This window comes from Dama dama, chromosome 5, assembly GCF_033118175.1.
Source record: "Dama dama isolate Ldn47 chromosome 5, ASM3311817v1, whole genome shotgun sequence".
Classification (NCBI taxonomy): Eukaryota; Metazoa; Chordata; class Mammalia; order Artiodactyla; family Cervidae; genus Dama; species Dama dama.
The window spans coordinates 87,665,350-87,682,503 of NC_083685.1; the positions used below are offsets into that span (position 1 = coordinate 87,665,350).

At 41.4% G+C, this 17,154-nt stretch overlaps 1 protein-coding gene across 1 annotated transcript in view; it reads left to right on the forward strand.

Annotated features, from left to right (window-relative positions):
• Nucleotides 1–17,154, forward strand: part of MYO1D (myosin ID) — a 363,713-nt gene that overhangs the window by 82,169 nt on the left and 264,390 nt on the right. The window contains exon 2 of the mRNA XM_061142813.1: nt 15,383–15,591. Coding sequence (XP_060998796.1) covers nt 15,383–15,591 — 209 coding nt within the window. The remainder of the gene's footprint in view (nt 1–15,382; nt 15,592–17,154) is intronic.

Here is a 17,154-nt window from a genome sequence, read left to right on the forward strand (position 1 = left end):
TGCTTCCCAGCACAGTTCCCAGCATGGAGCATGGGCACTAATAATGATGTATTGAATGAATGAATGCAAAAAAATTTAAAGACAGCAATAAGAACATTTGAAGTGACTCTTTCTCTGCAAGGCATACCTTACTATATAATACAAATGTGTTTCAAAAAAGTAATCATTACCTTAAAAGGTTTATGAAAGTCAAAGTGTTAGTCATTTTGTCATGTCCCACTCTTTGCGACCCCATGGACTGCAGCCCGTCAGGCTCCTGTGTCCATGGACTTCTCCAGGCAAGAATACTAGAGTGGGTAGCCATTCCCTTCTCCAGGGGATCTTCTCAACCCAGGGATCGAACCCAGGTCTCTCATATCACAGGCAGATTCTTAAGCATCTGAGCCACCAGGGAAGCCCTTAAAACGTATATATCAAATGCAAATTATTTTCACTGGGAGGGAGGAAGGGAGGGAAGGGAAGGAAAGAAGGAGGGAAGAAAGGAAGGAGTGAATGAGTGAGTAATTCAGCCAGGCATCTCCCGACCACACTTTCTGGTTGACTACCTCTTGTGTTGCTCACATTAAGAGATGTTTCTCTGGAGAAGAAAACCAGGAGATGGACTCAAGATGTCTACAAAAACCACTGCCAGTGGCCCTAGCCAGTTGCCTGTGCCCTGCGAAAAGCTTAAATGTTTTATGGAGGGGTTTTGGTTTAAGAGGGTCTGTCCTAGAAGAATGATTTCCAGACATGACAGCAAGCTGGATCATGATCAATTCTGCTAACAGAAGTGACCCCTGCCTGAGGATAAACAGCTCAGCACAGGTGCAGTGAGTGGGACAATGGGACCTGCGTGGGGAAAAGATGCTTCCTGCCATTCGGAGAGCTGGCGGTGCTGTTTATGGTAAAAATAGGACCTGGTCTTCTGCACGCTTAACACGTGTCAATAGTGTGTCTCGGGGTCTACAGGTGGAGTGTCTCATTTCTTATCACAGTCCTGTGAAGTAGATACTAGCATCATCCCACCTTGCAGATGAAGAAAGAACCTCTGTAGCAGAGAAGGAAGGTCACTTGTGTGTAATTGTAGAGCTACTTGGTACTAAATCGCCATCTGGTTCCAGAGCACATTTTCTTTTTTTTTTTTTAAGTTGGGGTATAGTTGCTTTATAAGGTGTTAATTTCTGCTGTACAATGAAGTGAATCCAATATTGTTGTTGTTTAGTTACAACATCCTGTCCAACTCTTTTGTGACCCCATGGACTATACCTGCCAGGCGCCTCTGTCCAGGGGATTTCCCAGGCAAGAATAGTGCCATGAGTTGCCATTTCCTTCTCCAGGGGATCTTCTGGACTCAGGGATTGAACCCATGTCTCCTGCATTGGCAGGCAGATTCCTTACCCCTGAGCCAGCAGGGAGGCCCCATATATCCCCTCCCTCTTAATTGGAGGCTGATTGCTTTACAATGTTGTGTTGGTTTCTGCCACACATCAGCATGAATCAGACATAGGTATACACAGGTCCTGTCTCTCTCTAACCTCCCTGCCACTCCGACCCCACCCATGTAGGTCCTCACAGTGCTGAGCTGAGCTCCCTGCTATTCAGCAGGGCCCCACTAGCTGTGTTTTACACATGGCAGTGCACATATCTCAGTATCAATCCCCCGATTCACCCCATCATCCACTCCCCACCCCTTGTGTCCCCCGTCCGTTCTCTGCATCTGCAGAGAGCACGTTCTTACTGTGCCCTTTTGTCTGCTGTGAGGGTCCAGGGAGGTCCATGCACTGCAGTCACTGGCGGGCTGTGGTAAAACTGCCCAGGCCTTCTCTTCCAAGGCTGCAGTGGATTAATGAAAAGTCAAGATAGAGCCATCCTATTTCAGAAACTGAAGGCGCTGTGAATCCAACGGTGCCTGCAACTACCTGTATGAAAGTTGTATAGTCACATAAATAACTTAAATGTCAAGTAACTTAATTTTAAGGATGCCTTCTTTGAGCCTTCCCACTCCTAGAGCTGGGTTAGGTATCTTTTCTCTAAGCTTCCATAGCATCCTTTCTTTCTTGTTATTATTGCCTTAGATTTTTTCTGAAATAGCATATGTGTGTGAGAGAGACAGAGAGAGAAAGAGGAGGGAGGGAAAATGGGAGCAAGAAGGCAATGGTAAAATAAAGAGACTATGTAATTTTTAAACCCGCTTTCCTTATTTGTACTACATGACATTGTCTGTGTAAACCTTCTACTGCAATAGTACCATGCCTTATTCTTCTTTGAAACTCAGACTCCTGGCGTAGTGCCTGGTACGTGGCACTTATTAATTACCCACATGTGTATGACTGCACACAGACTGCAGCTAGCTGAGCGGGATTCAAACCCAGGGCTCCAGGGCTGTGTGACTCTCCATCTCGTAATCTTCCCAGCATAGTCCCTGCCTGTCTCGGGAAGATACTGTCTAACAAAGGGGATAAAGCAAATTGACTGCCTCACATGGAGACCGTGATTCTGCCAGAAGCAGAGACAGGATGCCTTCATCCTTGGGAGAGATTCTTCTCCAAGAACTGGGGAAGGTGAACTGAGCCTCATGACACTTGGCAGGAAGCTAATGAGTGTTGCATAAGTTTGGTGCACCTGTAAAGAAAGGGGTCAAAGTTTTGTGTACTTTGAAAATAAAACTGCAGTATAGGCTGTCCTTTCAAAACGGGCCAGCATCATTGATTGAGAAAAACCCACACCCAGGAAAACAGAAACTCTCATAGATTGTAAATGAAAGTGTAAATTGTTACAACCTCTTTGGAGAATAATTTGGCGATCATTTAGCAGTTTAAATTGCAGACAGTCCTCTCAGCAATTTCAATTCTAGGAATGTCTTCTACAAGTATATATACACATATGCACGAAGAAGTATATGCTGTTTTTAATAGTTGCATTGTTCATAGTAACAAATGATTGGTAATAACCAATTAAATATTTCCCTGTATATTCACCCATGAAATGAAGTACTACAGAGACATAAAAAATGAGGCCTTTCTCTATTTACTTACATGAAATCATAGCCAAGATACATTTTTTTTTTAATTGGAAAAAAGTCATCTTTGTTAAAACATGTGAATGCATATGTGTTTGTATGCATAAACTATTCCTGGAAGAATTCACATGAAACTAGTGACAGTGAATACTTCTGATGAGAGAAGTACTTTCACTACCTGTTCATTGATATCTCTTGCCTCTTCAAAAGTATTAAATTATCAAAGTTTAAACCTGCTATATAAAGAAGTCTAGAAGTTGGATTTTTAATTGCAACTTTTAATTTTGCTGCAATTTCTGATTTACAGACAAGTTGCAAGAATATCACAAGAAGTCTCCTAGGAGTGTGCCTTGCATCTTTAGTTGTTGTAATCTCTTCTCATCTTGAATGCTATTCAGCCTTTGTCTATTTTCTTGACTGTGAGGTTTTCCACTTCTTTTGTAGACTCTCCTTCAATTTAGGGTTCTCTTCCATTTCCATTATCTTCGGGTTGTGTATTTCTGGCAGATGCCACAGAAGTGATGGTTGAGTCCTCATTGCCTCCTACTAGGAGGCTCTTCATTTCTCTGGATCCTCAGCCCCAAGACTATGGTAGACACAGCTCTCCTCCAGGGCACACACAGAAGCTTTCCCATCATTTCATGGTACAGGATCATCCTTTTCATTCACTGCTTTGTCCAGGGATGTTAGCACCTCCCAGCTGACTTCCCATTCCTGTTACTTTTCCAAGAATTTGAAAGTATCATGGATCATCACCTAGCTCCTTGCTTCCTACAAAGGTTGACTGGGAGCATCTGATGGAGATATTGATATATCTCAGGGGTCAGATCCCACCCTGGGCTGTCGGTGCCCTCTTTACTACTGGAATAGAGTCATAGTGACTTTCAATCTAATCATTTCAATAGCCCCAATTCCAGAACCCCCAGCATCAGTTCAGAAAACTCATCCTCAAAATTCTGTCCCTCTGGAGCCTCTCTTGGTACCACAGTCTGTCACTAGTTTGGGTTACCCAGAGAAACAGAACCAACAAAATGAGAGAGAGAGAGAGAGTGTGTGTGTGTGTGCGTGCATGTGTGTGTGTTTACAGAAATTTTTGGCTTATGCAGTTATGGACACTGAGAAGTCCATCACCTGCAGTTGGCAAGAAAAAGACCCAATGTTGTAAATTCTAGTCTGAGTCTGTGTACAAAGGCAGGAGATCTATGTCCCAGCTCAAAGACAACCAAGCAGAAAGGATGCCTTCTTACCCATTTAATTCTAGTCAGGCCTTTGATGGTTGGATGAGGCTCACACATTGGGGAGGGCACTCTGCTTTACTCAGTCTACTGATTGTAGTATAATCTTAACCAAAAAGGCAACACCCAGAGTAATGTTTGACCAAATATCTGGGCACTCCATGTCCCAGTCAACTTGACACATATAACTGGTCATCTTAGGCACATATGTTATTAATAGTTTGTTTCAACATTGGGTGATATTAGTTTTACTTAGTTGGTTTAAATGGTTATAAAGTTTCTCCATTGTAAAATTATTGTCTTTCTCTTTTGTAATTAAGAAGTGATTTGCTGGGAGATCCTTTGAGTCCATGTAAATATCTTCTTCCTTGTCATATTTTCAACTCCCCGTCTTAGCATACACGGATCATTGTCTAACTCAGATCATTCCTTCTATATTTCTTAAGTGGCTTTCCACTCTAAAGGGCTTTTTCTTCTCTTATTTATTTCTTTTTTATATTAATGTGGATGCATAGATTCTTACTGTATTCAACGGATTATGACATTCCTGACATTATTTATCTTAATGTTCCCATGGCCCCAGATTTCATCAGGGAACCATTCATTCACCTGATGGCTCCTCCGTCCTTTTAACTTTTCCCTCTCCTTTCCTTGAGTACTATTTTTTGTCCCTGCTTTCTGTCACAACGTGGTATTCCAGGCTCATCTTCTGTTTTCCTGTACAAGCTCTGGAGTCAGTTTTTCTCCAAGGAACCCTGGGTCCTTTTAGTTAAGAAGAATAATATTTACAAGTCAACATCTGGTTGTCATTGCTTCTAAGCTTTCTCAGCAGATGGAACTAGGAAATGTGTGTGTTTATACATCATCCTCCATTTATCCCCCATAAGCCATAAGTTTGTACTAAATTCTCCAATTCTAAGTCACCCCCACGTGTTTGTAACTTCTTCCTCTGCCAGTGAAAAACCTGTCTTGACTGGAGTAGGTACCATTCAATTATATTTTCCTGGAATAAAAAGTGCTAGTAGTAGCAGCGTTAGTTGCTCAGTCATGTCCAACTATTTGCAACCCCACGGACTGTAGCCCTCCAGGCTCCTCTGTCCATGGGATTGTCCAGGCAAGAATAGTGGAGTTTGCCATTCCCTTCTCTAGGGGATCTTCCCAACCTTTATATCTAAATTTTGTGACGTTTCCTACATGAAGGGAAAGACTTTTTCATGTTGAATCCTAGGGTTATGGCCCATGTTTAGCCAGGGTGACATCTTGCTATATTTAATACTCCCTCTCTACCCTACCCCCAATTTTTGAAAGTCACAAGGAAATAAGAAGTATCCTCAGTGAAACTAAGTATATAAATAGAAAAAATGGTAATGATGGCCAGTGATTTAAAGTTTTGCACACATGATAACCTGGATTTTCTTGTAAGTAGAATGCAAAACCATTTTCTGAGAGTGTTGTTCAATCGCTCAGTTGTGTCTGACTCTTTGCAACCCCGTGGACTGCAGCACACCAGGCTTCCCTGCCCTTCAGTGTCTCCTAGAGTTTTCTCAAACTCATGTCCATTGAGTCAGTGAGGCCATTCAACCATCTCATCCTCTGTCACCGCCTTCTGCTCCTGACTTCAATTTTTCTCAGCACCAGGTAGAGGTGGGCTAAAAGAACTCATGCATTCATTCCTTTATTTTTTCATTCATCAAATATTTAACTGCCCCCATATAAATTCCAGGGCCATGTTGCATGCTGAAGATACAGCAATGATCAAGGTAGATATGGCCTGTATTCCCCTGGAGACAGACAGTAAACAAGTAAACAAGAAACTGCTTGTGGCAAATTACTATAAAGGAAACAAACAAGTGGGGGATGTTGGGGGTGAGCAGTTTAGATGGGAAAAGAACTTATCTTCTCAGCCAGAGTACACAGTGACCAGGGGTAACTAGTTGGCATGAGATGAGCCAATAGCTCAATATCAGATTGACCTGACATTGAGATTTTCCAGTGAAAAGATTTAAGGATACGAATGAAAGGTGAAAGTGAAGTCGCTCAGTCGTGTCCGACTCTTTGCGATTCCATGGATTGTAGCCTACCAGGCTCCTCCATCCATGGGATTTTCCAGGCCCGAATACTGGAGTGGGTTGCCATTTCCTTCTCTGGGAGATCTTCCTGACCTAGGGATTGAACCCAGGTCTCCCGCATTGTAGGCAGACGTTTCACCGTCTGAGCCACCAGGAAAGTAGTAGCCACCAGGATAGGAATGAGGAGTTAGATTTATATTTTCAGATCGTGCCTCCTGCTGTTTGGAGATTGAAATGGGTCAGACCAATTAAGAGGACACCTGTGATGGGAACGTTATCTATGACTCCATATTCTTTTTAAAAAAATGTTTATTGGAGTATAGTTGCTTTACAATGTTGTATTAGTTCCTGCTGTACAGTGAAGTGAATCAGCCATACATATATATCCCCTGTTTTCTGGATTTCCTTCCCATTTAGGTCACCACAGAGCACAGAGTAGACTTCCCTGTGTTATATGATTGATTCTTGTTTGTTATCTATTTAATAGTAATCTGTATGTGTCAATCCTGATCTCCTAATTCATCCCACCCCCACTTCCCCTGTGACTCCATATTCTTGCTAACATTGTTCACTATGAAACTGTTTATCTACAGGTGAAAAATTGTACCAATAAGCTGCATTTCATTAAATGAAAGTGAAATTGAAACATGTTTTCATGGAACTTATTTTGGTATAACTAGTTGCACCAGTTTCCTAGAGTTGCTGTAACAAATTACAACAAGCAAAGTGTCTTAAAGCAATGGGCATTGACTGTCTCTCAGTTCTGAAGGCTGGAAGTCCAAAGTGAAGGTTTTCAGCTGGCCATGCTCTCTCTGAAACCTGTAGAGGAGAAGTCCTTCCCCACGTCCTCCTAGCTTCCAGTGGTGACCCTTAGACCGTGGCATTCCTTGGCTTGTAGCTGCATCTGCCTCTGTCATCACAGGGCATCCTCCCTGTCCATCTGTCTTCACAGGCATTTTCGTCTTCTTGGAAGGACAGCAGTCATACTGGATTAGGGCCCATCCAATGACCTCATCTTGATCACATCTGCAAAAGCCCTATTTCCAAATAAGGTCACCCTCTCAGCTACCAGGGCTGAGGACTTCAACATACCTTCCTGGGGGAACACAATTCAAGCCATCACACTAATAATCTGGTTTTGTTTTTTTTTTTCGCCTAGGTGGCTAGCTCATTTTCTAACACTGTGGACATTCATGATCAGTATTATTTCTGTTTTGAAATGTCACCATTATCATGTACCCTTCAGAAGCACTCATTATGTCACCTCCGGTACCTCCTCCTCCTCTCCTTTCCTTCTTTCTGCTTAATTTTGTTTTTCCATTTCCTTTTGCTTACATGTCTCCACTTCTTCTTGTCCCTGGCTTTTTGCAGCAGTGCCCATTCCTCTTTTTATATCTTTTAATATGACCTTCCTTTCTGTGGGTTTTTCTTTTCTTGCACTCTTTCGGTGTATCTCCTTTAAAAATGATTTTTAAAAAGAAAAAAAAATGATTTTTAAATATGAAAGCTCTTTTTAAAAATGATGTTCTCTTTGATCTCCTGGTTTATAGGGCTATATATTCTTTATACTCTTTGCGTTCATGCAGGAATTTTTTTTCATAGTTTTTCTCCTTTGTGGTGAATTCTCACTTTCCTCGGGTGTTCTTGATCTGCTTTTTGTCTGTCCCATTCTTTTCCTTTTAACATCTGATCAAGGGCGTCATTTCTGACTCACTTTTTTCTTTTTTATTCATCTATTTTTTATTTAAGTATGGTTGATTTACAGTGTTGTACTAATTTCTGCTGTACAGGGAAGTGACTCAGTTATGCACATACAGACATTCTGTTTTGGTTCACTTCAGATTATTGCCAACTTTGAATAGGTATGTTCCATTCTGGGTTGGTTAGTTGCTGAAAGTTAGTGTGTAGAAGGATCTGTAGATCTCCAAGTTTGGGATCTATTACTTCTAGACCCTTTCTCACCAACACTCTGCCTGGAAATGACAGGCAATTTGACCAACTAGCAAGCAGGTCCCATACATACATGTGAGACTTCTGGGAGACGAGTTAGCATTGCCTCTTTTCATTTATGAAGATCACCTGCCACAGAGCAGTTGAACCTACTTTTTCATTTTCTCCTCGCCATTCTGACAACCTACTTTTTTTCCTGCAAAAATGTAATTTCCACTCCTGTCTTTATTTATCTCCACCTTGCAGCTCTTCAAAAGTGTCAAATGGGACCTCTTGTTTTGCAGCCACTTGCATCCCCACACCCTGCTATGCTTATCAAAAGATTGTTGGTTTGGGGACTTCCCTGGTGGTCTAGTGGTTAAGACTCTGTGCTTCCGCTGCAGGGGGTGTGGTTTTGATCCCCGGTCAGGTAACTAAGGTCCTGCATGCTGCATGGTGCAGCCAAAAAAAAAAAAAAATGTTTGTTTGGCCACTTGAGAGCTACAGCTGTTTCTGGAGGACTTGCTCCCATGCCTGGACTTTGTAGAAGCACATGCTCACTCTTAGCAGCCCCCCCTCCATGAGGATAATTTTCTAATGCTTCACACCCTCTCTTCATAGATTGTGTTTCTGAGTTGTGGCTAGTTTTCTGTTTTCTCCTAGATAAAGTTTTCTGGTTTTGTCTTGTTGATTTTTCAGAGGGTAGAGTAGAGCTAAGATATTGTTTCTCCAGCCTCCTTAAATGGGCATGCCTCAGGTCAGCAGTCCCTGACCTTTTGGCACCAGGGACGAGTTTTGTGGAAGACAGTTTTTTCATGGACAGGAGTTGGGGTATGCTTTCAGGATTATTCAAGCCCATTACATTTATTGTACACTTTATTTCTATTATTATTATATCAGCTCTAGCTCAGATCATCAGGCATTAGATCCCAGAGGTGGGGGACCCCTGCCTTAGGTGATGTTTAAGGTTGATACTGGATTCAACCCTGGAGAACTTGAGTGTTTAGAGATCGTGAGGAAAGAGGAGCCAGCAAAGGAGACTGAGGACGAAACCCCAAGAATGCATAGAAGCCAGGAGGGAATGTAGGGAGGAAATAGGAGTCAGTGTCAGATGCTTCTGAGAAGCCAGTATGATGAGGACCATGAGCCAGTGGATTTAGCTGTTTCATTGGGTACTTAACTTTGGGAGGGCTTCCCTGGTGGCCCAGAGGGTAAAGCATCTGCCTGCAATGTGGGAGACCCGTGTTCGATCCTTGGGTTGGGAAGATACCCTGGAAAAGGAAATGGCAACCCACTCCAGCACTCTTGCCTGGAAAATCCCATGGATGGAGGAGCCTGGCAGGCTCATGCGGTTGCAAAAACTCGGACACGACTGAGCAACTTCACTTTCACTTAACTTTGGGAAGTTGATCAAGGTTTACTGAAGTGCTAGAAAGGAACCCAAACTGAAGGTGTTGAGGAGGTAATGGAAGACAGAAAAATGGCAGGTTTAGGTGCAGGCGAACTCCTGTCCTGAGAAGTATGAGCATTATTTATAGCAACTTAAGGTTTCCTTTGCATTGAAAAGGGAAAGAAAACAGGCCAGTTGATGTGGTTAAGCATCACCTATTTGAAAACATATGTTCTCATGAAATAAATAGTATTTATTCATGAATAAAAATTTTATTAAATGCACAGTAGGCTAAGTGACTATTTTATTAAGTGCGCAGGGAATTTTCCTCCTGATGATAATTATTAGTTTAAGAAGTCAATCAAGGGTAACCCTGAATTCTGTCAGTGGGTGAGCTTTTAAGTCTATGGGAGTGCATTTTGGAATCTCATCATCCAAAATAAATTCCTGTTTCTCTTCCACCCATCTCACAGGTTAAATATATTTTTGTCTCTCATACTCAATGTATGTTCAAATTCTGCCCACTATCCCTTTAAAACAACTTGAATTTCTCTTTCCCTCATTTCTACTGTTGTTCCTTTCGTTGAGACGCAGCCTCATTGATCTCTTTAGCTAGAAGAGTCTTCACCTTTTTCCTGGTTTTCAATCATCTTCAATTTAGATTTCCTCAACCTAGGTTTCAAAACCTTTTGTTACAGAAAATAACCTGAATGTCCATCAGTGGATAAGTGGATGAATATGTGGTACAATGGAATACTGAAGAAGGAAATCTTGCCGTTTGTGAAATGAGGGCATTATGCTAAGTGAAGTAAGTCAGAGAGAAAAAACAAATACCATGCTATCCCATTTATATGTGGAATGTTAAAAAAAAAGAAAACAAAAACACAAAACCCAAGTTCATAGATAGAGAAAGCAGATTGGTGATTGCCGGAGATGGGGGTTGGGGTGGGGGATAGGAAATGGGTGAAGGGAGTCAAAAGGTACAAGCTTCAAGTCATAAAATAAATAAGTCATGGGAATATAATGGACAGTGTGGTGACTATTGCTAATAATACTGTGTTGCATATTTGAAAATTGCTAAGAGAGTAGATCTTAAAAATTCTCATCACAAGAAAGTAGCGATGTATAGGGACAAATTTTAACTAGACTTACTGTGTTGACTGTTTCACAGTATATGCAACTATTGAACCGGTATGTTGTATACCTGAAACAAAGATAATGTTGTATGTCAATTATACCTCAATTTTTTTAAAAAAGCCTATCATATTGTATCAAATCTGACTCCTTCCTACTTTTTCAGTTGTTCTCTGACATTGTCTGATACAAGTCTTCTGCTCTGGCTAGGCCAGCCTCCTTCCCATACTTCTAATCTTGCCACATGGTTCTGTCTTCTTGCTTAAGTTCATGTTCACAATGAGCACTTCATTATATTTAGTGTTGTTTTGTGTGGGTTCCCCACCCCAGTGGTGGTGTACACACAGGCCGTCCGTGTCCGATCTGAGAGAGCTACATGCATCTTGACTTCTTGTTGTAGGTAATCTTTTGTACAAGCACATGCAAATTAACAGGACTATGTTTTTCTTTTAAAAACAAATAGTTTAAAGAGGTCTATATTTTTAAAAATGTTTCAGTATTCATGTACAAGACATCACCCTGGTCTTGTCTCCATTGCTATTCATTAATTCAAAAGCTTAGTACCTCTTTGTTTCATTCAGAAGGCAGTGAAAATATCTGGCCCATTCAATAAATATTTTAAATATATTCCTTTAAAAATTGTTTTAAATATCAATTGCTGTTAAGCTGTTTTCACTATTTGGGAAGTTTCAAAGGGGGGAAAAATCTGAACAGAACAAAGACCATATAGTCCTAGAGTCGGAGATAGGGTACCATGAATGGCTTCCTGAAGGAGCTGATGCTTGGACTTTTGAAGGAGTAGAAATCTGCCAAGCATATGATGGAAAGAGACAAGTGGAGAAAGGTATTTAGGCAGAATGGACCCCATGGACCAACCATGCAGACATGGTGGCCCTGGGAACTGTAAATAGCTCATTAATGTGAGAGCAAGAGTAACATGGGCCGGATGGGTGGGTGGAAGTGTTGTAAGGAATTGGGAGAGTCCAATGGAGAGAATCATGGAGGCCAGAACACACGTGTGCCGTGCTGTGGTTTGTATATTACCCTTCAGGGTTCCATATCAAAAGGCGTTCGTTGTGATCATCTTTGCCACCATGGTACATGCTTTTAGTATCTTACCTATCACACTCTATCATTATTATTTATTTACAATACTTCCCTGTTCTTTGGGCTTCCCTTGTGGCTCAGCTGCAATGTGGCTCAGAATCTGCCTGCAATGCCAGAGACCTGAGTTTGATACCTGGGTTGGGAAGATCCCTTGGAGAAGGGAAAGGCTACCCACTCCAGTATTCTGGCCTAGAGAATTCCATGGACTATACCCATGGGGTCACAAAGAGTCAGACCCACCTGAGTGACTTTCGGTCACTCACTCACTCCCTGTTCTTTATTCCTTTTTTAGTTCCCAAGGTCAGGCCCAGCACCTGGCACAAAGTAGATATTTGAATAATGAATTATAAAATTTCTGAAACGTGAAATATTTCAGATAGGCTGAATGAATGATAAAAGTTTATCATCAAAGGTTTGCACCCAAAGATCTTAGAAATGCCTTCCTTGGTCTCTAAAGAGATGGTGTCAAGCATTTGTCATCGAGGATGATTACTGCCTTTCCTCCTGGAGACAGTCGGAGAGGTGAGGATTACCTAAATGCTGGCGGACTTCACACCCTGCGGCTCTCCAGAACAAGTGGAAAATCTTGGGTTGGTGTTAAGGTGTATGTTGGCACCATCTAGTGGTGGTTTTAATACCTGGCCAAATTGAAAGTTTCGTCATTCATAACCAAACTCTTGTTGAAGCATTGTATTGCATATTGTATCTTGTTCAGCCTTTGCCACTGTCTTCAACTTCATAGCTAGCATTGGAAGTTTTATATATTGCATTTTACAAAGATGCTCAAAAGTATTAATAAACAAGACATTCTGTTTGAAATAAAATGGAATTTCAGAGGAAGCGCAGGGTTGGACAGACCTGGAATCTTAGAACATTCTAATCTCATGTGTTATTTGCTGTCTCTTAGTCACAGAGTTCCAGACTCATGAGGTAATATTTTTTTTCTAACATTCTCCTCCTCCTTTCTGTTTTTTTCTGTTTGGACAGTGTTTTTTAAACTAAAGAATTTTGTCCTTTGAGATCTTATCTTTGAAGAAAGCTGTTGAGTGTGTCCTTCAAACATACAGGTTAAACCAGAAAGGCTTGGGCGGTGAATCTTAGCTGCTTCTTGCTTTTGTGGGTCTTTGAGTATGAATTATGTGGACATGTTCCTTGTGACTTCTGTTGATTGACAGCCGAGGCAGGGAATCAGATTATGATCATTGCATTAATCCCTCTTGTGGAGGGATGTCTGTGCTTCTAGTAGCAATGTTAATAAAATAAAAGCATTTATTACAAATCTCCTTCATGCAGAACATAATTGGATGCATAAGATTAATTGCCTTTCTTTTTTTTAAAGTACTTACTTTAAAGTACTGGAGGGAGGGAAGGATATAATTATCACCATTTTATAGGTGAAGGAGCTGAAACTTGGGGAGGTTAAGTAGCTTGCACAGTCTCTCGGCTCTTAAATTTCAACATGACCCTTTGGATCCAGGTATCAAGGGCTCTGGGGTTGGTGCGTTCAGCTACCATAGAAACTTTCTGTCCAACAATGGGAAGAATGCATAGGAAAACCACAGGAGAAAAATGCACAGAAAACCTCAAAGTGGCCAATAACTCTCGTTTAAGCACACAATGACTTGATAAAAATCATGGTATTAATTTATTGCTGACATTATCAGCATGTTTGTTTCCACTCCTAATTATAGCCGACAGCCTTCATTCCAGTGCAGAGGGAGTTTAAGGGTTTTGCCCTCTGGTCTCTGGTTAGGCTTTGTTATTGCTCTGATGCACTTCCTCGACAGCAGGCGTGCTCAGAGACCCAGCCTCTGCCCGTGGACCAGCGTCCTCCCGTATTGGCACTCCCTTCTTCCAGCTCTTGGACGTGAGCTCTGTCTGCATGTGCCTCTCAGCAGGTGGAGTATGTCGTGCCAACCACTTCTGTAGAAATGTCCATAAGGTGTTGGCCTTATATGTCTTTAGAAGTATGAATTAATGTGTCAGTGGTAAATACATACGGGTTTTCTAAATTTTATGTTGAATTTTTTTCTTTGTGGATATAGATGCATGATTTTGCACAGTTGAAGTCATATCATATGTGCTGAGGGGTTTTTTTTTACTCTTTTTTTTCTTTTCTTAGCTCCTCTGGCTTTCTTCCAGCTGCCCACATCGCCTTCCTCCTCATCACCCTACTATATGTGTTTAAAAATATGTAAGACATAACCTGATGCAGCCTTCCATATTTTTCCACACTCATGTAATCATTTGCAAAATATATTTATGTACAGTTATTATATGGGCTTCCCAGGTGGCACTGGTGGTAAAGAACTCACCTGCCAATGCAGGAGACATTAAGAGACGCAGGTTTGATCCCTGGGTTGGGAAGATCCTCTGGAGGAGGGCATGGCAACCCACTCCAGTATTCTTGCCTGGAGAAGTCCATGGACAGAGGAGCCTGACTGGGTACAGTCCATAGGGTCACACACAGTTGGACATGACCGAAGTCCATGCACGCACAGTTAGGTACCTGTCACGTACATATACAGAGTGGATTTTTAGCCTCTTATATTTGTGAGTGGTGGGATCATGTTACACTTTTTAAAATATACATACTTTTCAATCTGCTATCCTATTCCTGGAGATCTGTTTCACAGAAATGAAAGCACTGATTTGTAAGATTATGTGCCAATAGTATTTTCTACAATATTGCTCATGATAGCAGGAAGAAAGTGGAGTGATAGAATAAATAAGTATATATCTACACCATGGAATTTTAGGCAGTCATTTTTTAAAAAGTGGATTTGATTTATGCCAGAAATGTCTCCTCTGCTGTTCTCTCTGGTTTGGATGTTACTGTTTTTATTCCTTTACTAACATTTTTGTGGGGTTTCAAGAGGGAGAAATAAATATATTTGGACAATTTTCTTTACAACTGAAGATCTGGCTAAATGGGTTTCAAGACCTGCTTAACTTCTGTATCTTTTCCTCCTAGAGCTCTTATCTTATCCTGGCCATTTTTATTTCTTTCTCCTTCTTACCCCTTTGTATTTTAGAAATTAGAAAATCTCCAGCCTCCAGTATTAATTTCTTCCTTCTCTCTTGGCTGATAACCCCTACTGGTCTTTTCTACCAGCAGCAGCCGCAGGACCACACAGCCTCAAGCATTAACTCCAGAAGTAAACTCAGAATCGTGAAGTGTCAGTTCTCAAGTTGCTCCTAGGAGATTTGGATTTTCTTGGAAATAAGAGACTTGTAGGAAAGAAATGGCATTTCTCCTTAACCATACCTGGGCTTCCCTGGTGGCTAGGAGTAAAGACTCTGCCTGCCACTGCAGGAGACACAGGTTCAATCCCGGGTAGGGAAGGTTCCCTGAAGAAGGAAATGGTCACTCACTCCAGTATTCTTGCCTGGGAAATCCCATGGACAGAGGAGCCTGGCGGGCTACAGTCCACGGGGTGGCAAAGAATCAAACACAACTTAGGGACTAAACAACAACAATAACCACAGCCATGTCTTCCTTTCTCCCACTCGTGTGCAGATTTGAAAAAGGACGCATCTACACATTCATTGGAGAAGTCGTCGTCTCTGTGAATCCCTACAAGTCGTTGAACATCTATGGGAGAGACACGATCGAGCAGTACAAAGGGCGTGAGCTATACGAGAGACCCCCACATCTTTTTGCCATTGCTGATGCTGCTTACAAGGCTATGAAGAGGCGATCGAAAGACACCTGCATTGTGATATCAGGTATTTAAGGAGAGCCCTGTGCTTCCACAGTCAACATGTATTTAATTTATTTGGGTACTCAAATGTCCAAATGATTAACTAGATATTCTTTGAAGTTAGAAGCTTAAATAATTTTACAGGAGAAAAAAATGTAACCAACATTAAATGCCAGATCATCTCTGTCATTTCTGACCATCCACTAGTCTCAGTTCATTTACACGTTATATATTATGTTTGGAAGGACTTCTGGTCAATTTTGTAGACTGAGCTGACATGGGAAATTAGTCCTGTCATCTCAGAGGCATAGAACTACTGGATAAAAATGTAACAAAGTTTAAATTAGATAATCAGAGAATGAAACCAGGAAGATGACATCCTAAGGTCCCATCAAAAAGGAAGAATGAACTCCAAGTCAGACTGGTGAACAGGATGGAGCTGGCGTCAAGGGACACATGGAGGCACGGGGGCTGGAAATGGGCTCAGCGTTGGGGGCTGGAGCTATAAAAGCCTGGGGGAGGGTCAACAGGTGCCAGACCCTGGGTGCCCAAGAGCAGGCGCCGAGCTCTGTGTAAAACCAAGCACTTCATGGAGTCATGTGTAGTGAGTCGGAAACAAGAAAATACCTGCCCGCTGGCCTGGGATGGCCTCTCCCAAACTGTGGGACTTCCTCTCGAGGCTCATAACACCTCATATTCGCATGAGTGGCTTTTATACTTTAAAAACCCTTTTGCGATCTTTATTCCATTTTGGTTGTCAGCTCTGCTCTCTGATCGGAATGTAGGACAGTTGTGTTTCTACTTCACGGATGAGAGTATTGAGGGTCAGAGAAGCGAGGCAACTTAGTGTTGGTGCTGGGGAGTTATATTCTAGGACGGCCTTTATTAAAACAAAATTTGAAGGCAATATTGCCTGATAGTAAAAGGGGGGCAGGAGGGAGGCAGTTTTATAAATGTATAAAGTGAAAGCAGAAAGTCTCTTTCCCTCGAATCCCTTGTTCTTCCCAAAATTCTCACAGTAACTCCTGTGAACAGTAAAGTGTTTATCCTTTTTCTTTTTTTTTTTTGCTGCACCACACAGCATGTGGGATCTTAGTTTCCTGACCAGGGATCACACCCATGCCCCTTGCATTGGAAGGGTAGAGTCTTTAACCACTGGATCTCCAGGGAAGTCCCAAAAGCATTTATCTTTTTATAAATTTTCTCTCTGTGTGTAAATACATATAGTCATGCTTGCATATTAATTATATATTATAGAATTATGTTATAACTTATTTTTCCATTTAACAATGTATAGTGGATATCTTTTCACTGGAATACCTACAGAAGTAGTACAGTCTCTAACAATTGTGTAGGATGATGTTGAATAGTTAAATTATAATTTATTTACCCAAACCTCTACTAATGGGCATATTACTTTCAGATTTTAGCCATAATACATAGAATAGCCTGCAGAAATAGCCTTAAAACCTTTGAAGATTATCATTTGATTATATTCGTATTTTTAGTATTTCTAGAGTATAAATTTCTGCACGTGGAGTTTTGGGTCACAAGGGATAAACATTTAAAGATCTGGGCAGAAAGCAAT